The following is a 23,322-nucleotide window of genomic DNA, read 5'->3' on the forward strand; positions in this document are numbered from 1 at the left end:
CCGGACCCGACTTCTGGGTTCCCCGGCTCTCACTACCTTCGACGGTGGGGCGGCCAGGGGGTATATGGAGATATGTCCAGGGCCTGTAAATCTACGTTGTCTCTGACGGCCAAGGCTTACAGTGCCACTGGACAGGCTGCCTCCACCCTGCATACCATGGCCCTCCTGCAAATACACCAGGCCAAGGCATTGAAAAATGCGCTCGGCAACCGATCTCACCCTCCGGGCGACCCAGGTCACAGCGCAGGCACTCGGACAGGCGATGTCCACCTTGAGGACTTTGCCCAGTTCTTAGCGGTGAAGAAACAGAATGAGGCTATCCAGCACATCCTTCCCCGATGCGGCTCAATGTACTGCACCCTGTCTGCTCGGCACGAGGGTGTCCCCCTGCGGCTGCAACTCAGTCGGCCTCAGCGTAGAGCCCCCCCCATGCAGGAAGCTAACACCCCCCATCTCACGATCTGGCGCTAAGAGCCCTGGGAAGGTCTCCAAGCGCCCCTGAGACAAACGACCCAAGGAGGAAGAGGCCTGCTGGAACCCCAGAGCTGGTATACAGACCACTCAGTCCCCCGGTGGAGGGCTGAGAGGAGACTCCTTTGTTCCCTTTTGTTTTGATTTCGCTGCACGCCCAAGGAGCTGCGGTACCCACATTTAAAAAAAGAGTGGGTTCCTCACTCCCTGTGTCATACACCCAGTGTTTATAGTCACCATTGTCACGATAGCCATACACCGTGCTACAAACGCAGGCCCCCGCCTTCGCACTCCCGGCCGTGGGACATTCGTGAAGAACCGCAAGTGGTGGGTATGCCGAGCGAGATAAATGCTTTGATGTTTCCCTCAGCACAGCCATGAGCTCAGGATGCGAGGCTACTCAACGTGGCGGTTCCTGCTCCTCACCTCAAGGCCCCAACCGCAGGTACGTCCCCTTTGTGACCCTCACTTGTAATTTAGAGCCTTGGCTAGCGCTTTCCAACCTTTCGCGCTGGTTGGCCAGGACTCGGCTATCCGATTTAGTTCACCCGGCACCAGCCCACGTTCAGCGGAATCCATTTCACCTCAGTGAAGGGCGAGATCATTAGAGTCTGTCCCTCCAGCCGAGATGAAGAAGGGGTTCTACAGCCCCTACTTCATCGTGCTGAAAAAAGGTGGAGGGTTGTGGCCAATCTTGGACCTGTGAGTGCTGAGCGGACCCTGCACAGACTCTTATTCAAGATGCTGACTCAGAGGCACATTCTGTCATGCGTTCAGCATCAAGATTTGTTTGCGACGGTAGACTTGAAGGACGCATACTTCCATGTCTCAGTTTTACCTCGGCACAGACCCTTTCTGCAGTTCACTTTTGAGAGCCAGTCGTATTAGTACAAGGTCCTCCCCTTCAGTCTGTCCCTGTTGTCTCGCCTCTTTACGAAAGCCGCAGAGGCAGCCCTTGCTAAGGGAAGTGGATGTTTGCCTCCTCAATTATCTCAATGACTGGCTGAAATGGCCGGGACCCTGTCTTGGCTCCTTAGTGCAAACCTGAAGGAGTGGTTGCGAGCCAGCTCCTTTTATACCTATATGTCTGGGGGAGTGGCATGCAAATTCAAAAATCAAAGATCAGAGGTGTTTGGGGCTCCCAAGAGGGATCCCTAGTGTCACTACATCGACACAACGTGGAGTGAGTGACAGATAGGGAACAGTTGATGTAGCATTTCAGCACCAATGGAAATGAACAGCGACATAGGTCGTTTTCACACCTGGCTCATTTGGAGCAGTTGTTTAGGAACCTGTTGCATCTTCTCCCTTAGGTGGTTTCTTTAGATTATATAAAAACATGCACAAATTTTTTTTTATATCTTAAGTTATCCAAAAATAAAGTTATTTACATTACTCATATTTTAGTCTTGCTATTTGCGCCGGATTACAGAAGAAGCCTGATCTGTAGGACAGACTGTAATTAATAGACATAAAAAAAAATGATAATACAAAAATAGAACAAGTGCTAATGACTTACCTGTATTAAGTTTTGAAAACAGAATTGGATCAAACATTTGTCCAGAAATGTGTCAGTATAATGGCCATCCTCTTTTAGATTATCAAATAGATTCATCCAAAATTGGATGCACTGACTTCTAAGCGTAAGCCACCATCTCTCAATTCGTTAATTTCCAGTGCTGGGCCCAAAGATGACACAAGCCGAGTCGGGATGCATTCCATTCAGAAATTTCTGCATCTCTGTGACATGAATGTTCTCTGTTCCGAGATCCAGACTCACCCTTTCCAGGGCAACCCTCCGCCTCTATGACAGCTGCCATAAAATACCCACCAATAATCCGAGGGTCATTGTTTGTTCTGTAAGATTCAAGCCACATTATTTTTCTAGAAAACCCATCTATACATCCACTTATGCCTTATTAATTTATCGTATCCATCAATATGCCACACGTAATTAGGTCCACGGCTGAAATATACTCACCGGCGAAGTCGATTCCTAGACCTCAGATCAACTCCATCGCCATCTAATAGCTGTTAAATCACCCACACAGTCTCTCTGTCGGTGATAATTCCGTTGAGCCAGCATTTCTGATGCATCCACCTGTAACCGTGCAACTGCCCTGATGTTTGCAGTTGTTGCTCAATGAAAGATGCCACTTCAGCTTCATCAGTCTTGTTCTTTCTCCTCCAAAGCTGGTGTTTGCTCAAAAGTCCCTCAAGTGTGCGATTGCTAATATTTACTCCACGTTGTTCTTGCAATAGACTTAGTATTTCACGATTAGTTGCGCGTCCTCTATGTGTCTGAAATCCATGGATCACCATAGATGCCCACCGTTTAAGCAAGACCAGTAAGCATCAATATCATCTACATCAGCAACGTGGATTCTGATAATTTACCGCATACAAGTCATATTTACGACAAATTATTCCACAATAATGAGAAAAATAAGTCATTATTATGAGAAACTAAGTCATTATTATGAGATAGTAAGTCAGTATTATGAGATAGTAAGTCATTATTATGAGAAAGTTTCTCATTATTATGAGATAGTAAGTCATTATTATGAGATAGTAAGTCATTATTATGAGAAAGTTTCTCATTATTATGAGATACTAAGTCATTATTATGAGATACTAAGTCATTATTATGAGAAAGTCATTATTATGAGATACTAAGTCATTATTATGAGATAGTAAGTCATTATTATGAGATACTAAGTCATTATTATTTTTATTTAACTGTGGTGGAAACCGGCTTCCATTCGAAATAAATAAAAACTATATTTTGAAAAATAGTTAAGAGTTTAAGGACCATGGAAGATATGCCCGTAAGGACCAGTTTAGGGACCATTAAGAGTCAGTGTGCATTGTTTTCATAATTCTAAATATAATTAAGGACATTTTCTCCTCGGATTTTTGGTCTCAGCATGCTGTTTGTCATCCAGTCCATTGGTGACGCTGCTCGGTACCGGATCCCACCACTGCGTCGCGTCTTTCCCGCCGCTGCGTCCTTCACCGCGTCACGCCCTCATGGACAAAACGGAAGAAACGCTCTCACTGTTTGTTTGTTCGAATGCAGTTGATGTTGAAAATTGGAGTAAGTTTATTTACAGGAATGAAAGTGTGCGAGTGAATGCTGTGTGCAGCTATTGAGCTGTGTGGACTGAGCATGCGCGAAGCGTGATTGTCATTTTGAAGACTGTTCACAGATTAGCTCCTGCGCTAACTCACACTCATACTGCTTCGTTTATTATCGTGAAAGAAAGGTTTTATTTTGTATGTATGTGCTGAGCTGTGCTGAGCTGTGCTGAGCTGAGCTGAGCTGTGCTGAGCTGTGCTGTGCTGTCTGTTATACATTAGGTTATAATGCGCAGTTTAAAATGTTGTGTTTGTGAGTTTAGATTTTTATACTCACGTGCGAGCGTTTTTTCAGTAATAATCTGCTGTAGGTTTGATTGTTCATGTCTTGTGGAAATCGCAATGTTTGAATTAGGGTAATTTTGATCAGTTAGATTGTTGGATACATTTGGTTGAAGTTCAAGAATCTGGCCTCTTTTCTTTAGATTTGATAAGGTAAAATCTCCCTTTTAGTGACACATTTGACAACATTACATAACAAGAGCTTTGCAATGTGTTTCATAATTCCTGTTTTTGAATTATTTGACAGTTTACAAAATGTGATACTAATATTTCCAGCACTGTATTGATTGATTCATTCAGTAGTGTACTGACTACTGAGTGTAAACGTGGAGTGTTAACGAAGATGCTGACTGTTGATGTGTTTGTTAAAAACAGGGATGCTGTTTTTAAGGTTTAGGTTATATTTATTATCCCCAAGGGGGAATTTGTTGCACAGACATTAGTAACTACACACAACAATCAAACGAACATTAATGAATGGACAATAAATTCAACAGATCAATAAACATTAATTACAACATAAGAATCTAGTTGATTTAAGAAACCAATGGCAGCTGGGACAATAATTTTTAAGTCTATTTGTAATACATGTTGGGAGATTAAGCAATTAAACTCCTTAAACAGGGGGTGGCTGGAATCAGCCAGAATTGACCTGACCGTCTTCACTGACCTGACCTTGTACAAATAAGTTAAAAAAAAGTTCATATATATATATTTAAATATCAAGGTTTCTTTACAAATAAATAGATAAATAAAAACAAATTTAAAGGTTTTTACCTTGCAATATTTGCTAGAAATTTTACTGTAACTATAATGTAAGAAATACCATGACAAATATTATAAAGTCAAACTTTTGTCACACTTTTGGTGGAAAGCAACATTAGATTAAAAACTTTAAACTAATAATTTTGTGATTTTCAAACCATTCTTTCTGATTTTTCCAAGAATATTACAAATCGTTATTGCAATTTTTACAAAACCTTATCCATGTTAGCCAACAAGATAACTTTAACCTGTGACATGTTTAATCAGCACAATTTTCATCAACCATATTCAAATTATAACAGAATACAAAATGTCTAAATTGGCAAGAAATAAAAAAAACATTGAGCCCTGAAACTGTGCAGCAACATTTCAGACATTAATAGTAAAAAAAGATTAATCTGGCTTAAGGAATAATATACAGTTAGTCTGTCACTATTGTGGAAAACAAAAACCTGCCCAAGTGATCCGGACCTTGATAATGCAGATAATGACTGTACTTTATCCCGCTTATTGCATGACAACTGACCAAATAAGTTAATGGACATGAAATTTTTATGTGTTTTTATTATGTGAGAAGAACGAGAATGTGGTAAGATATGTGAGGCATTGAAAATCAGTTTCCTGGGACAACAATGAGTTACAGTGAGTTTAGCGGTCTTAATTATTTACAAAATTATATTGTCCTATGTAATATAATCTTCAGGCACTGTGCTGAAATAAGAGACTGGAGAATCCTGAAATACTGCTGTAAAAACACAAGAGGTACAAACAATTCCTCTTTTTAATTACATAACAATTGAAACTATGTTGCCATTTGACATGTGTAATTAGCAATAGTTAACTTGTTTTAGCTGTTGTTTAAGGAATCTTTTAAACATGTTTTTCATGTTTTCTCTGCGGAGTAAGATGGAGGAAGCTTCCAAGGAGACTGCGAAAACCTGGGGCTTCCGCAGGAGTACCATCGCGAGACGAGAATTTTTGGAAGCTGTTGGCTCCGTGGACAGCATCACTCCTCCCGCCCCAAGTCACAGCGCTCAGGGTCGAGTGCGGGGGCGTGGCCGGGGCAAACAGACTGCAGCCTATAAAAGAGGTTGTGGGGGTCGCGGGCATGAGCTGGCGCCCGTGCTCACACCCACTGTTGAGAAGTTCAGCACTGAAGATAAAGCTATGGAAGCCACCAACGTGCTGCAGGGTGTTGTGGCGGAGCTGAAATTAGGCGAGGAGTCTCTGAGCGAGGGAAGCGGATCAGATCAAGCCAAAGCCAGCGAAGGTCATGATGGTGTGAACTCTGAAGATACAGATGTAGGGACGCGACTACTGTTGGAACAAGATCATGTGAATGTGTTAGGTACCACAGATGACACATCAGGAGGAACCATGTTTTCTTCCACAGCTGGACAGGCAGGTGGAGATTCAGTTGCAGTCACAGGAGCACAGAAAGCTGTTGGAGGCGGCAGAAGCGCTGAACGAGTGAAGGCAGATGGTGAGTTTGCAGAGGAAAAGCGTGAAACTGAGGAAGAGGAGAGTAAGCGGATGGATCAAGATGCTGTCTGCTGTATATGTCAACAAACACGCAATAACAGGTGAGCGTCAGTTGGGTTTGGGGAAATTTTGATCTGTTTGCGTATTCAAAACAACGTTCACTAATAAAGAAGTAAATTGAGCAGTGAGTGTTTTTTTTTCTTGTCAGTATTGTTAAATGACATAATGGACCGCAACCGGTATAATAGTCCTAATTTTCATGATCCGGTATTTCAAGACATATTTTTGCCCTACATATTCAAGACTATCCGACTGTTTTCATGATCAACATGCTTTTTGACCAAGCATTTGACTGGTCACATCATGCACACTAATGCAAATATGCGCACGTACATGGGAAAGTGATTTTGACATCCTTAAACCAAATTTTTTTCCCAGAAAGTTTTCAGAAATCAATATGTTGGCTTAAGACCACTTAAAATGATAGTTCACCCAAAAATGAAAATTCTCATGATTTTCTCAACCTCATGCCATCCCAGATCTTTGACTTCTCAGAACACAAATGAAGATTTTAAGAAGAATATCTCAGCTGTGTAGGTCCATACAATGCAAGTGAATGGTGACCAGAAATTTTAAGTTCCATAAAGCACAAAATGGTAGCATAAAAGTAAGCCATTTGACTCCAGTGGTTTAATCCATGTCTTCAGAAGTGATTTGATAGGTGTGGGTGAGAAACAGATCCATATTTAAGTCTTTGTAACTATATTTGCCACCCTATTGGACAGGGAGTAGAATTTATGATAAAATTACTTAATTATTTATCTGTTTCTCACCCACACCTATAATATCACTTCTGAAGACATGGATTAAACCAATGGAGTCAAATGGCTTACTTTTATGCTGCCTTTTTGTGCTTAATGGAACTTCAAATTTCTAGTCACCATTCACATGCATTGTATGGACCTACAGAGCTGAGATATTCTTCCGAGAAGAATGAAAGTCATACACATCTTGGATAGCATGAGGGTAAGTAAATAATGAGAGAATTTTCAGTTTTGGATTAACTAATCCTTTAAACGGGGTCAATAATCACCCATGATTCATTTAAAATTTTCAGGCTGGCAGATATAATTCTTTGGAGAAGTAAGAAATATGTCTTAAATAGTAAAAATAAATCTAATCCTAAATAGTCCAAGACTTTGCCCATTTAAAAAAAAAAAACCCGAAATAAACCGTAGTATAATACTAAACTAAATTGTAACTAAATCTTCTCAGTAAAATATAAGCAGCATTAGATTTGAACCGAACACTGATATTTAAACATCATTCTACAAATGAAATGCTGCTTCAAAGTTTGCTTTTGTCACCATGTATTTTCATTGTGACCTCTGGTATAGGGATTTGTAGACTTAAAAGTATTGTTCACCCAAAAATTTAAGTTGTCTACATTTTCTCACCCTCATATCATTCCAAACCCAATTGTCTTTCTTACATGAAATACACAAGGATATATGTTGAAGTAACTTTAAACAGTTTCAGGGTTTTTCTGTCTTACTCAGATCAATCAGTCAGTATCAGTAAATAACTGTTCTCTCTGTTAGGTCAATGATCTGCTGTGACTCTTGTGGAGAGTGGTGTCACACTGACTGTGTTGGCATCACTGAAGCTCGTGATCATTTCCTGCAGAAGAGTGGAAAACTATATATGTGTCCCTCATGCTCTGAAGACCACATCACCAGGAAGATTAAAAGCACTAGCAGAATCACCATATTTCATGCGGTAAAACATTTTTATTACGATTTTAAACATGTCATCTGTCCATTTTCACTAATCGGCATAAATGTAGGATACATAGGATGCAGTCTAGATCCAGATTAATTGTGTGTATGCATATTCTTTCTTTGTCCTTTTTGCTTGCCATATTAAATTAAGACAGCAAATTCCTAACTTGCTGAAATACTGGTGCCAGTTCCCAACGTTTTTTAATGAACTGCATATTTTGAAGCATTTTTATTGTACACATTCTAATTGAAGAAAAAAAATAACTTTCTTAGATTTTATTTATATTCATTTTACATTTAAATTTTTTCAACATGGGAGGAGGTGAATGTGGAGGAAAAGGTGAAGGTGATTGTGGAGGAAAAGAAGCAGAAGATGGTGGATGAGAAGGTTGCTCTTCCTAACTGTATTGGTCCGGGCTGTAGTAATGCTGCTCTGCCAGAGTCTGTGTACTGCGGTCATCAGTGTATTGTGCAGCATGCAGCAGCAGCAATGAAGAATCTCTCTGAACCCAAAACTGAGACTAAACCTGCTGAACCTACCAAGGTAAACATAATTTTCTCTAAAACACATCTGTATCACTCTGATCTAGGATTCCAAAAATTGGGCATTTTAGTGCGGATACATGTATTTGTTTCCCTTTGCCACATTATTAATACACCAATGTGTATTCCTATTATTTAAAAAAACAATTTTGGCTTAAATAGTAAAGTTAATGTGTACATGTGCAGGGTTTGTACAAATGAATTGATAAATGGGCATGGTGGGAGCAGGTTTGGAAAAACAATAAATACATATCGTAATATAGGAATATGTGAATAATAGAGTGACGATCTTGCGATATTACAACGTGACGATATTTCTCGTTGAGGTGAAAAACTGTCTCGCGATATCAGCGTGACTGAATTTGAGGGTCAAATTAGAACAGAAGATGCCCCGCCACATTTAAGCAGTTGTGTAACACAGATAATTGCTTTGCGCTCATATCACGTGCTATTTTTCCTTCCGCTCATCTTGACACACAATATGACAACAACAATAAAGTGTGTGTGTGTGTGTATGTATGTATGTATGTATGTATATATAGGTTTTGTATAGACAAGATTGACAAATGCTTATCAATAATACTCTTATGGCTAAAATGTTTTCAGTGTTCAGTGGCTAAAATATCAATATGACTAAATGTTACTAAAATGTCAACGGTTTTCATTGACTAAAACTACATTAAAAAGCCCAGTAAGCCAAACAAAGCACAATTACAGATGTGTTTGCGAGTGTCACGCCATATGACAAGTCTTCACTGAGATATAAAGAGACGTGATGCACCGTTAGCAAAGTGGGATTTCAGAAAATGATCCACGCACTGGACAAGAGGTACCAGCGATAAGTAGAACTTTTTAGAATGAGGATTTGGAAATACCAGTTGGTCATTTAAAAAAAAAAAAAAAAACACACAACAGTTTTAGTGGTTCGAGTGATATCTTATATCCAGTTTCCTTTCCAAAGAGTTTATAGAAAGTACATGTTACATGCTGATTCAATGTCCCTGTTTGTTTGGACAATCTTATTTTCATGAAAATGTGTATGTTCTTATTTATTGTTCTATTTTATTTAGGTGTAATATTGAGAAAATAACAAGTTTGCAGTAATGCAAAGATGTTATTATTTAATTTTGTAAAAATATTTTAATTTGAAAACACTGCATTTATAGTTGTTGTTGTTGCTAGTTTTGTATGTTTGAGTTGAGAAAAACACATTTCAGCATTATCCGTAATCTATTTGTGCATTTTCCTTGATAACCAAGCAAGTTGACTCATGTTACCATTTGTTTATTATATCGCAATCGCATATCGCAATATTAGCCTCAATAATTGCAATATGACATTTTCCCCAAATCGTGCAGCCCTAGTGTGAAGCAATGACAGCTTTACTGATGCTTGGCATTCTATCTGTCAGTTTGACATTTCACCCCACGCTTCCTGTAGCGCTTGATTGCAATTGTTCAAACATTAAGAATGTTGTGTACACATAAATTCATATTAAATTAAGTGATTTTAGTGTTTTTTTCATCTAGATGAATTGGCCATGGCCTAGAAAAATGTCATGTGTGCGACCGTGATTTTTCTTCACGGTCATGCTTAACATTTTTAATAAATGATGATCTCATATTTTTGTTCTACAATGTCACAGTCACCTTCTTAAATGTAAATAAAGACTTATTTTTCCTGTAAATCACATAAAACTGATAAAAAAAAATACCATTCACTTAAGCATACTGTACCAGTGATTTAATAGTTCAGTCACATAAATTAAATATATTTTTTTTTTATTTAATACAGTAGTTGCTATTTTTGCAATTGATTGGTCGCTCCAATTGACACGAAGACCTCATATAGTTAAAAATCTATTTAAAGAGATCAATAAATGATAAATTCCATACAAAAAATAGATTGAAACCAGATTTTATTAAAATTTCACAGAATTTTCATGAACAAACATTTCATAACGTTTTTTCTTTCTAAAAATCTCATCACAAACATTTATAATTGCAGCACACATTGTTTTGAACAAAAAAAGATTGTTTTTGACAATCATCATGTTGCTGATGGGTATTTGGAATGTCCACATGAAAGTGGGGTACATGGTGTTAACTGCAAGCATTTATTAACCCCAGTTATTTCTGAACTTTGCCCAATCTTTGCTGCTCAACTTAGAGTAGCGTGAGGTTGCTGGCTCAGGTTCTGAGATGACAGCATGAACATCTTTCTTACAGTAGAAAATGACATCAGGAGTTTGTGGCCACGTGAATAAGTACTTTTCACCCGCCTGCCGCATGGAGCTAACCTGGACTTCCTCTCGCACAACCTCAAGAACCTGGCCTACATATGGAAGCTCATCATAGGTTACGATCACAAACTTTTTTGCAAATTTGAGAGAGAGTTACAAACCTGCTTGCTGCTTCCATGGGTCCTTGCAGGGTACCCGCGGGTCTTAAAAACCTTGAAAAAGTCTTAAATTTGATAATCTCAAATTAAGGTCTTAATAGCCTTGAATTTGGTATACAAAGTCTTAGATTTTGTTACAAAGGTCTTATATTTTTTTTTGCCTTTCCTAGGATTGTTCATACCATAACAAAATTAACTGTTAATGTAGGCTAATTAAAAAATCATGCAGCGTAACGTTGAGTGCACCTCGTGCTCCACGTCATAGCAGAAAGCGCGAAAACGTGCGCACCCGTTACTATGGTTACTAGGCAAGTGAGGTACAGACCGTACAGACCAAGATAGTAGCTAGCCTAGTTTGTCTGTTAAAATGGGAAAGTGTCGGTTTAATCCGCTGTGGCCAAGGAAGTCTGTGCCAGGAAATGACAGCGAGGCCTATTGCTGGTGGTGCCGGAAATCTTTTAAGCTAACGACGATGGGTGTTACGGCCCTGGACTCCCATATGAAGGGTGCCAAACACACCGCGTGTAGTACTTGTTGCCAGCGCCAACCACCTATTGTTCTGTTCTGTGCAGCACAGACCTCTTCGGTTACTGAAACCGCTCTGGCTATCAATAATGAAGAAATTTCTACATTAGAAGCATTGCCACCACAGCCAAGGAACATCCTATCTTACTGTGGCTCGACACCAACTCTGCGGGCAGAGGTGATGTGGGTCCTTAAAACAATCTCTGAGCACCACTCTTGCACATCAAATGAGAACATTACAGAGATTTTTAAAACCATGTTTCCTGACTCCGAGGTTGCAGCTACATTCTCGTGTGGAAGCAACAAAACTGCATATATTACTACACTCACCTAAAGGATTATTAGGAACACCTGTTCAATTTCTCATTAATGCAAATATCTAATCAACCAATCACATGGCAGTTGCTTCAATGCATTTAGGGGTGTGGTCCTGGTCAAGACAATCTCCTGAACTCCAAACTGAATGTCAGAATGGGAAAGAAAGGTGATTTAAGCAATTTTGAGCGTGGCATGGTTGTTGGTGCCAGACGGGCCGGTCTGAGTATTTCACAATCTGCTCAGTTACTGGGATTTTCACGCACAACCATTTCTAGGGTTTACAAAGAATGGTGTGAAGAGGGAAAAACATCCAGTATGCGGCAGTCCTGTGGGCAAAAATGCCTTGTTGATGCTAGAGGTCAAAGGAGAATGGGCCGACTGATTCAAGCTGACAGAAGAGCAACTTTGCCTGAAATAACCACTCGTTACAACCGAGGTATGCAGCAAAGCTTTTGTGAAGCCACAACACGCACAACCTTGAGGCGGATGGGCTACAACAGCAGAAGACCCCACCGGGTACCACTCATCTCCACTACAAATAGGAAAAAGAGGCTACAATTTGCAAGACCTCACCAAAATTGGACAGTTGAAGACTGGAAAAATGTTGCCTGGTCTGATGAGTCTCAATTTCTGTTGAGACATTCAGATGGTAGAGTCAGAATTTGGCGTAAACAGAATGAGAACATGGCTCCATCATGCCTTGTTACCACTGTGCAGGCTGGTGGTGGTGGTGTAATGGTGTGGGGGATGTTTTCGTGGCACACTTTAGGCCCCTTAGTGCCAATTGGGCATCGTTTGAATGCCACAGCCTACCTGAGCATTGTTTCTGACCATGTCCATCCCTTTATGGCCACCATGTACCCATCCTCTGATGGCTACTTCCAGCAGGATAATGCACCATGTCACAAAGCTCGAGTCATTTCAAATTGGTTTCTTTTTTATTTTTTGTTTTTTGTTTTGTCAGACCTCACTCATCAGCTAACGATGGAAAAATATGCACAAAACAATCCACTTTTAAATTGTAATTTATCTTCAGATGCAGAGGCGTTTCCAGCATTGAAGGACATCCGGGGCTTAGCCCAGACAATTTTATTTTCACACTAGCAACCACTTCTCTGTAGTCCAAAGCTGGTGAGAGGGTATTCTATGAGTTTTGCTCTGGCTGGGCCTGTTTCTACAGTTCCTAAATCTTCCACTCTAGTACTATCCTCAACATCCTCTCTCCTCCCTGAATCATCTGTGATGCAAAAGAACAGATACAGCACATAACTTATTGCAAATCAGCTTCAAACAACTAATTCATCAAGTGCTACATATGTCAAATTGTAGACCAATACCATTGAAGAAAATGTATTGGGAAGAGCAGATCAGTGGGATTGCCCTTAGATCTATCATGATTCTTGAATTTTCATGTACATTAACATAGTCATCACAAAAGAGTTATATTATAGTGAGTAAAGTGAGGTAAAAAAAATATTGAATATAAATAATTTATATTTTTTGACATAGTCAAAATGATGTATAAGATCCTAAGTTAAAGCAGTACATGAATGACATTAGTCTAAGTTCATTGACACACTATGGCATCGAACTGTATATAATTCTCATCATCTCTGAGAATAATTCATCTGTCAAAATCCTTTCATTAGGATCATTGAGATAAACAATGTTTCACTTTTAACTTTCTCTAAAGTAAAGTGACTTATTAATTGTTACCAGTTTCCATGCCTGATTCTGGCACTGCTGCAGACTCCTCAGTCTGTTGCTCATCTTTGCTACACTCTACAAAACAATTTAATCAAATCAAAGTGTATATTTCTTACAAACTAATATCACAAAACAAGTCACACATACATTTTATGTTAATGCTTATTGGTTATCCTTAGCGAAAACAACACCTGATAAACAAGAAAAGTACACTCCGAATGGGGCTCGAACTGCGGCGTGAGAGGCGACTGCGTTAACTCTGAGCTACCAAGCTGCATCAATCTAAACAAGGAGGTTAGAGGCTACAACATGTAATGACAGTCGGTAGTGGACCTCTTGAGGTTTAGCCTACTGTGGGTGAAAGCCAGCCGGATGATGATCTTAAGACTTTAAGGACAAAAACAAATATGAATTCTTACCCAATGACTTCTTTCGGAAAAATCCCCAAAGCCTCATTTGATTAATTTTTGCTGTCTTTCCTGCTAACTGCTGTTGACTCGCCACTAAGTAACGTTAGTTGATGTCAACGACTGTGCAAGCTCCTCCTCTACCTGCTGCATATTCAACAGAGGAAGAAACTGAGTCCCCCACAGGCTACCGACAGCAAAGGAACTTATTCTATAGGCTAGATTATGCCTATGTCTATTTTTACAGGCTGTATGCAGTAGTGCAAAGCCAAAGCACAATGAAATAAGGCAACTTATGATTTCGGGGGTTTACATAGGCTTTTGTCCGGTTTCATATTTGTCAGTCAGCTATTCAAAATACATTCGGGGCTACACTCAAAACAACAGATGGACAGATTATTTCTCAAATTCTCAGGGGAGGCAGAGCTTATCCTAGGGGAGGCACTGCCTCCCCCTAGGCACGCCCCTGCTCGCAGTTTATGGGTCATGCAACGGTGGTGGACCTGCTCAAACATTTCAAAGTAAGTTTTTATTCAGAATTTAAAAAATGTTGAGTTTTTTTATTTATAAATAATATATGATATAGTTAAGTAACATAACACGACCAAGTGAGCTGTTCTATAATATCACGATTGCAAATGTTACATTGAATGTATAGTTTAATAAACAAGTAGCCTAGTTAATACGTTTTGTTCTATTTTACTGACGAAAATAGTTACAAAAGGCTGTCTTTTGTTATTGAATGATTCAGCATTTTGAACGAATCGGTTTAATGAATGACTCGATTCATTTATTAAGACGGTCACTTGCCGCCACCTATTGGTGTATTGTTTAAAGGCATCATTGATTTTTTTTTATATTATTTGTTTAAACATCAATCTCATAAAATTATTTATTACAATTGATTGATAACAGCCCTTACTATTAAAAATTTGATCAAATGTAAGAATTTGACAGGAAAGAGAGTGCATATATATAGTAAGGTTTAAAAATTGTCCTTATAAAAGTAAATAACGCCCTGGTGTAAAAATCACAATTATGCAGATTTAAGTAGGCTATGTAAAAGCTGATGAGAATATTGCTTCAAAATAAATTTTATTTATTTATGACAGACATTATTTAAAAAGTAGTATCATAATTATGTCATTAAAAATGTATTGGCCTATAACATTATTATAAAAACTCCCTTATGTGTGATTTAAATGGAAGTAGCTTATAAATAATTTTTAACCTTTAATATTAGAATGATGTACCATCTGGGGTTCCTTATGGTTTACTTTACAGCCTTAGTTGAGAGAGATTTTTTTCTTGTTATACTGTAGGCCCCAACTTAATATGATATCAAATTGTTTCGATTACTTATGTAATGTCTTGAAGCAAAATGTTTTCTTGTCAGAATGCACCAGAATGCTTCATTTACATGTTTAAATCATAAAAATTGTCTCATGGGGAATAATGCCCCAGACCCCCCTACAACAAATTACTTCATAAACATGTCACCTTTTTCACCAGTTGTGAGTTTGCAGGTCTGAACCTGTATCTCACTACTCATACAGAACCCTTTAACCTTGAGGCCCCAAACTCCATCACACTATTATAAATTATATAGCCTACATAATATAACTATTATATAGCCTACATAATATAACTATTATGTAGGCTATATAATATGTGTTTGTTTAAAATGTGCTTTTCATGTCTTTTAGGAGTGTGTATGTGACCTTTACTTGAGGAAGATGGTCTTAAATTTCATTTGAAATAGTATTAAAAAGGTCTTAAAAAGCCTTGAATTTCATTTGGAGGATCCTGGGGGGTAACCCTGTCCTTGGCAAACTGGTACATCAACATAAAAGTCCCAAAGTGGTAATTTCTTGATGGTCGCACCACATGATATTTCATAAAATGGATATCATCGGACAAAGTTTGTTTGTATATTATGATGGAAATATAAATACAAATTCTTTGCTATTCTGTACAAGACTACAAAACACTGAAAATAATGCCAAATAGGGCATAAAATTAATTTGAATTGATTTAGAGATATTTGGACAATTTAAATAACAGAAAAATTACAAATAAATAAAGGTTTTTTAAAAGTTAAAGTGAGTACATATAATAGAGAGGTACTACATATATATGGTATCTTTTTATGCATATAAACCTTTTAACTGAAAAAAATGCAGTTGGACAGAAAATGTAGGCGTCACGTCATAGACCCATATCTCAGCAACCACAGCCTGAGTAAAAACGGCATGAAAAAGTCAATTTCTTGCAACATCATATTGGAGGTTGACCGCACAGCCTGATGAATGCTACCTAGGTCAATACCGAATGGACGGCTAGGCTTAAATGGGAGAGGTTTCGGTGTCTGTGAATCGATGTCAGAGTACGAGGGATAAGAAACAGATTCAGGGAAGTATTTACGCTTTCTAGCTGACTTGGGACTAATAAGAGAATGTCCAGCCATACCCATAATAATAAAGAGTAACAGTGTCAGTCATATGAGAAATAGAAACAAACAATATATACACATTCGTCTATACCCAGTTTAGAGCTGCACGATTTTAGCAAAAATCATATTTGTAGATTATTGCCTTGGATATCATCAATAATCGTGATTATTAATATAGATTAAAATATTATATTACCGTGACGTCACCAAGTAAGCAACCATGTGGTTCTTCGGAGTAGCAGATTTCCATGGTGGATATCAGCTGCGGTCTAGTTTCTTTTAAGCATTGTATTGTATTTTATATTGTAATAATGTTTAAGGTAAGGCAAATAAAAAAATTATTTTAAATGGATATCTATGGTATGGAATAAATTTAATTATTGCTAAATTACTGCTTAAATTATTAGATCACGTACGTTAAATAATATGGCATATTAAAAACTTATTAACAGCTGATTTAAATTGACCAAGTTACTCTGTTCAGTAAGACCATTCATGGAGAGACGGATACTGTCTTATCTTCAATGGTGATCTTGCTATTTTGTACTAATAAAATTCACATTGGCCAACCTATTAACATGACAAAACAAAACTGTTAGAACAATGCGACAATCTCTCCCTTTACAATGACTGCTGTCACTCACTGCAGGTTAATACTGTTTAAGATCTGCATTTCAAGGCAAGCTCAGTGATGAATGCTCTCAATAAAGACAAAGCTGTCTAATCAGCATAATAAATCAATTATTTACACAGTGACTGTGCCTTTATTAGAACGGGAGCGCTTTAGTTTTGTTGTGTTGCTCATTTGCAGTGTATTTAACATCTACGTTAAAAGCGAACTGTGCAATTTGCAATGAATCCAAAATAATTACCAAGTGATTTTTGCTCTTGTTGTACAGCTTATTTTCGAGTGTCAGGTGATGTTTCTTCTGTATTAATTTTCGTGTGCCACCACGAACAACTGGGCATTCAGACGGTTTAAAAAAACTGCTTAAAAAATTACTGAACAGCGTCAAATGAAAAAAAAAAAGGTCTTAAAAGTGTCTGCTCTCTGCCTCTTCAGGTGGATTTTTCACAATCGACAACGTTGGCAAAAAAAGTTATTGATATCTAATAAAAAATGTACATAGTATTGCTAGCTAATGTTTATTTAGCAAGTTTCACAGAAATTAGCTTAAATAGAGGATACCTGCCTGTCCGATGAACGCAGACGGTCAAGTCATTTTTTCAGAAATAACTAGCATTACTCGTACAAATAAATGCTTCATAACTAAAACATTTAGACTTTCAATAGACAATATTAACACCACATGTAAAATAATCTGTCTTACCTTAAAAGATCGCCTCAGTTTTCAATTTGAAGCAGGAAGACTAACACTAGAGTAAATCTTCTGGGATATCCCCTCTTTCTCCGTTCAGGCAAATGAAGGATGACTATGACAATGTTTATTATTCACACCCAGTAACACCTTAACCAATCATATGTGCCTTTAGCTTATATTGTCATGGGTATCTGGCAGTTTTCAGAAATAAAATCGGTGATTGGACGGCCAAGACACTGAGACAGGAACCATGGGAATAATTGTTCCCAAATTTGAATGCTCCGAATGGTTCTAATCAGTCCATATAAACTATGTTTTAATTAACAAAGATTGCATCCGCACCTCAGTTGATGTATATATTGAGTGGGGACACATTTGTTCGCATTTTTCTATGGTATTCGACTGGAAAAGAGCTCAAACATAACCCTCTGGGTTCTGAGGATGTTTTGGGCCCTAGAGAAGTTTTGACATTCCTTTGACATTTGTCCTTTTTTCAGTCGCTTAAAAACATATTAATGGCTAAAGTCTGATAACACTGTATTCAGCACAAACTGGGCTACAATAATATGTGAGCAACATGTGTGTACATGTTTGTATTTTTGAGAAAAGAATGTTTTTGGAAAAAACTAAATTAAGTCATTGATATAAGGCCATATAACACATACTAAACATTTGTCCACAAGCCTTTTGAGAACTGGATCTTGTAGCCTAGAGTTTTTGCTACAAAAGGATGTGAAAACCATCCTTATCACTCATTCATACAAAACAATATAGTAATTGAACTTTTGTAAGACACTTTTAGTGTTAGAAAGGTCATATGCAAGGAGGCGTGAACTATCATGGATATGGATGTATTTCACACCTGAGACAAAAGACCCCTCCCCTGGGCCTATCAATGATGAATGTGACAAAGAGAATGAATGTGAGGAGACTTTATGATCAAAAAGTTTTAAGTTAAAAGTAATCTGACTATACATTTTCTTTACATAAAGACTTTACTTAATTTTAGACCTACACTACCGTTAAAAGGCTGCATTTTTGTGACGTGTTTCAGATATATGCTCGCAAACCCAGAGACTGCTTACAGCTCACCCTTTTTATTTTCTTTATTTTACAAAAGCACAAGATTTTGTTGTTATTGTGGGTGTACACAAATAAAAGTGGACCCTTTATAGTTTCTAATGATGTCTTACCCTTCTCTGTATGCCCCAAAATGATGGAGAATTTTATGTTGTTTCCGCTGTAATGACCGCATCCGTCGACCCCACAGGGTTAAACGCAGCGTTAGTTGTTTATTTTTCGAAGATCTCATGCAAGGTTTTCAGATTGCATAATTTGAGTATGACAAAAGGCAAAGTATTTCCATTTGTGCATGTATTAATGTCTGCTTGGGGTGTTATTTGGCTACTGTGGCTGTTTTTGATAATAACTGAAAATAGGTGGAAATATAGAACACAGCACGGCGTTTAGTGAACCTGTTGAGAGGTACCATATCTATCCATCTAACGTTAATGCTGAAGGGAATGTTAGTGTTTCACAAAATGGTAAGTGTAGATAGTTAGTTAGATATTATATATATATATATATATATATATATATATATATATATATATATATATATATATTACACAAAACATCTTACAGCTACAAGAAATTGAGGAATTTAGAAAGAAACCATAACCCCTTTACTGTCTGTATCATCCGATTCCCAATCTTCCTACTTTCTGTCTGTTCTCATCCAATCACGAGAGATTTGAAGACATGCTGCCAATCAATACTGCATTTGGTCAGCAGCCAATAGCATTTGTTAACAAAGGATTGGGCCCGGAAAGGATTGTCATGGTGCTCACACTATTGTAATTCACTTGCGCACTGTTTGTGCGCTTGCGCTGTTTTGTCCAACATTTAACGCTATATTGGCGGGTGCTAATTTCACACCATGGGCTACTGTTGAATATATTTTGTAAGTTCCCAGATCCATGGTTTTGCCATTTCCCAATATTGTCGATCACCGTCTGTCAGTGAGTGTCACAATCAGCATTGGGATATTTGTAAAATATCATTGATATCCGATTACCTCGTTCAAACGCCCAGCCCTATTACCTTCTAGACATGTCCCCTGATACTGAGAAGAGTGATTTCAAGGGACAATCCATTGAAAATGTCTGTAACTTAACTTTTAGTATCAGAGAATTTGTTTACATTCCACTGATCTGTTCACCACTGAAGTTTGTTAGAGCTTCTTACTTATAAAGATACACATAATTCGCTCAGACTTTCATGATACGGGAAAATGTACATTTAAAAGACTGTACAGGCAGATTTCAGATACAAAACATTAGATATAATAACTAGTGTTTGCTCATTGATATGAGATGATTAAGCCTGAAGGCACACTAGAATATTTGGTCTAACAAATGTGTTTATGCAGTGGCTTCACTGTAATGAATTAATTTTATTTTATTAAAAATTTAATTAAAATTGTATAGATCAGTTGGAATACCAGACATGTGTAACATGTGATCTCCGATGATTAGGGATAGGACTATATGCTTATCTCAGATTCGATTTGATATAATCTCGATTTGATACAACAACTCTTAAATGACAAAGCATTACAAAAAAATGTTTTATTTTCTTTTTAAATGTTTGAGAAAAATTACCATGATAATTCTAATCAAAATAAAGTTTTTTTTTTTTTTCATTTCTTTTTTTTAATATTATATACAATGTTTATATACTGTAAATGCTCAATTTAAATAATTAGAGTTTCTTGTATTCCTTTCTCTATAAGAAATGATCACAAACAAATAAGCCTTCAAAAAATAGTGGGCTACATTCAGGCTGATCGGATTCAGGACAAGCAATATAACTGAAAAATATAAAAGTTCTTTATATCATGAAATTGTATGTGTAATAATAATAATAGGGCTGGGAATTGCCACTGACCTCCCGATTCAATATTACAACGATATTTCCAAGCTGATTTGTTGTGTATTGCGATTCTGTAAGTATTGCGATTTTGAAGTTTTGATATAAAAACTTCATAAAAAGGTCTATTGATGAACAGTTGTTTCTCAAATGAAAATAGTTTTTACTCTAATATATCATTTGCAGCTAAAATTTTGGGCTGTGCAAAACTATCAATTTAAAACTACCAGTGGACCAGTCAATGCGTTGTCTGAGCTAAGGAACCCATTTATAAGGCTGCATTGTCCATTTGTAATCAACAAATAATAATATAGGCGTTCTATACACCGATCAGCCACAACATTAAAACCACCTGCCTAATATTGTGAAATGTATTAATTTACTCCGAATGTTGCCAAAAATAAAAGTGAGCGGCAGTTCTGAGGATGGAAATGCATTGTTTATGAGAGAGGTCAACAGAGAATGGCCAGACTGGTTTGAAATGACATAGTTTACAGTAACTCAGATAACTGCTCTGTACAATTGTGATGAGAAGAATATAATCTCAGAATACTATTCTGAGATGCAGGTTGAAGCTGTTTTGGTGGCACGAGGTGGACCTACACAATATTAGGCAGGTGGTTTTAATATTGTGGCTGATCGGTGTATATCATTTCAACTTATCAAGCAAAATGTGTTATTTTAGAATATAAAATATAACATTAATTTCTAGGGGTGAGACGATACACGATACTGGGTTCAAGAGAACGAGATGATATTTTAACACTATATATACACGACTGGTCTTTTATTCTACTTGGGGATGGGCGATACCACTATTTTCTTTTCAATCCTATACCAAGTACTTTTAGGCCAGTGTATATATACAATTCTTTGGATAAAATTAGTAACTTAAATTATTACTTACATTTATTTATATATTTATAGGCTGAAGCAGAAAATTATTATTTTTTCCTTTTAAAAATTAGTTTAAGTCATGTAGAAAACCTCAAAATTAACCATAGATATTATTATATGGTTACTATTACTAAAACCACATTACAATATGGACACTACAGTAATGCTGTAGTAAAACCATGGTTAATTGTATCAAAACCATGGTTACTGCCAAAATAAATAAAAATATGGTCACTACAGGCGTGGTTACTAGTCATGGTTAATACAATATTACTACATTAAATCCATTAGGTAGTTTTCATGAGGGTATCATTTAGTAATGAGGATTAAAAGATCATTATCAATGTTTTAACATCTCTGAATTTAAATAAGCCTGTAAAAATGGTCACACAAGCCCATTATAATAAGTGTTATGTCTAGGTTTTCATTACTTGGTGTGAATAACTCCAGATGCTGTTTTTCAGTCATTACCTCAGGAAAGCACTGTTCCCTCTCTGAACGAGCGCTGTGACTGTAAGGGTGAGCACTGTCTGTCTGCTGGTGTATTTTAGCATTTCTGCGCGTCAAGATGAGCGGAAGGAAAAATAGCACGTGATATGAGCGCAAAGCAATTATCTGTGTTACACAACTGCTTAAATGTGGCGGGGCATCTTCTATTCTAATTTGACCCTCAAATTCAGTCATGCTGATATTGCGAGACAGTTTTTCACCTCAACGAGAAATATCGTCACGTTGTAATATCACAAGATCTCATGGCACGACTATTAATTAACATAGACTATTGCTGTTATCATAATGATTATTTTGCAACATACAAATGGGGGCTAAAGAGTAAACTTGTTCAAGAACCGTTGCTGGGTCTGTACTGAATTATGACACCCATGACAATTCACCGTAGTCCCAATGTAGCAAACATTATTATCATCAGTTCAAACACACTCATCACCAGGATTTCTTTCGCTTGAGCTTCAAAATATAATTGGGTGTTTCTCTTCAAAGACGTGTCTTTTGTTTCTAGTGGCATTTCTTGTCTACAGTGGTGGGTAAATGTGCAAAATTACCTGCAACTGCACATTAATACCCTGCTGTTAGATTATAAATACTGTAGGGATGTGAGATGAGGTTTACGGCATCCAACAGTTTGATAAGCCTTTTTAAAGCTAAACTATTTATTAAAGCACTGCCAGACAGAATCTGCAGAATGACTCCTGACAAATACTCTCCACAACATCTTTAATAAACTTTTGGAATATGCATAATAACTAGGGATGCACCGATCCGATACCAAAGCTTTCAGACGGATCTGGTATTGCTCCGAGCCCAATCCAAATCCGATACTGTGTGTTAGTCATGTTTGGGCCTGTCAAGATCCAAAAATGACATAAAAGAACCATAAATACACTAATGAAGTAGTTCATATGACTCGTGCATTTTATTCAAAGCCACTTGATGACATGTGATAACTCTGTGAATCACAAAAGGCTATGTTTATTAAGTAAATATATAAATGGCATGCGCAGCTCCTTCGCGTCAGTGAATGGCGGTGCTCTGTTTACAAACACACGTGGCTATTTTTAGCCTTCACGCAGTGCGCAATATTTTAGCGCTACTCACAAACATCTCAGTTACTCAATAGTTCGGTTCACTTGTAATATGCATTTAGAAAGGCACCAGAGGTGTTTTTTATTTATACATTTTTTTTATCCAGAATTTGAGTAAGATATAAATTAAATTAATGTGAACTTGCCTACAAACACATTTACAGGACTTCCTGGAGAGTTCAGAATATCAAAATAACAGTGTGAGGGTTTAAAAGTTAATGTTGCACAATTGAGATATATTACTTTTATAATATATTATTATTATCATTTGTTTAGAAATTATAATATTTATGTTGAATG

At 37.4% G+C, this 23,322-nt stretch overlaps 1 protein-coding gene across 2 annotated transcripts in view; it reads left to right on the plus strand.

Annotated features, from left to right (window-relative positions):
* The first annotated feature begins 3,494 nt into the window (after positions 1 to 3,494).
* si:ch73-181d5.4 (death-inducer obliterator 1) overlaps positions 3,495 to 23,322 on the plus strand; it is a 61,105-nt gene continuing 41,277 nt past the window's right edge. The window contains exons 1-5 of one of the 2 annotated variants that reach the window (XM_052100404.1): positions 3,495 to 3,568; positions 5,360 to 5,418; positions 5,563 to 6,239; positions 7,740 to 7,917; positions 8,239 to 8,463. In XM_052100404.1, the coding sequence (XP_051956364.1) occupies positions 5,563 to 6,239; positions 7,740 to 7,917; positions 8,239 to 8,463 (1,080 nt within the window). In that variant the 5' untranslated portion in view covers positions 3,495 to 3,568; positions 5,360 to 5,418. The remainder of the gene's footprint in view (positions 3,569 to 5,359; positions 5,419 to 5,562; positions 6,240 to 7,739; positions 7,918 to 8,238; positions 8,464 to 23,322) is intronic. The other variant, XM_052100403.1, reaches the window with a different exon arrangement.

This window comes from Xyrauchen texanus, chromosome 31 (assembly GCF_025860055.1).
Source record: "Xyrauchen texanus isolate HMW12.3.18 chromosome 31, RBS_HiC_50CHRs, whole genome shotgun sequence".
NCBI classification, from domain to species: domain Eukaryota; kingdom Metazoa; phylum Chordata; class Actinopteri; order Cypriniformes; family Catostomidae; genus Xyrauchen; species Xyrauchen texanus.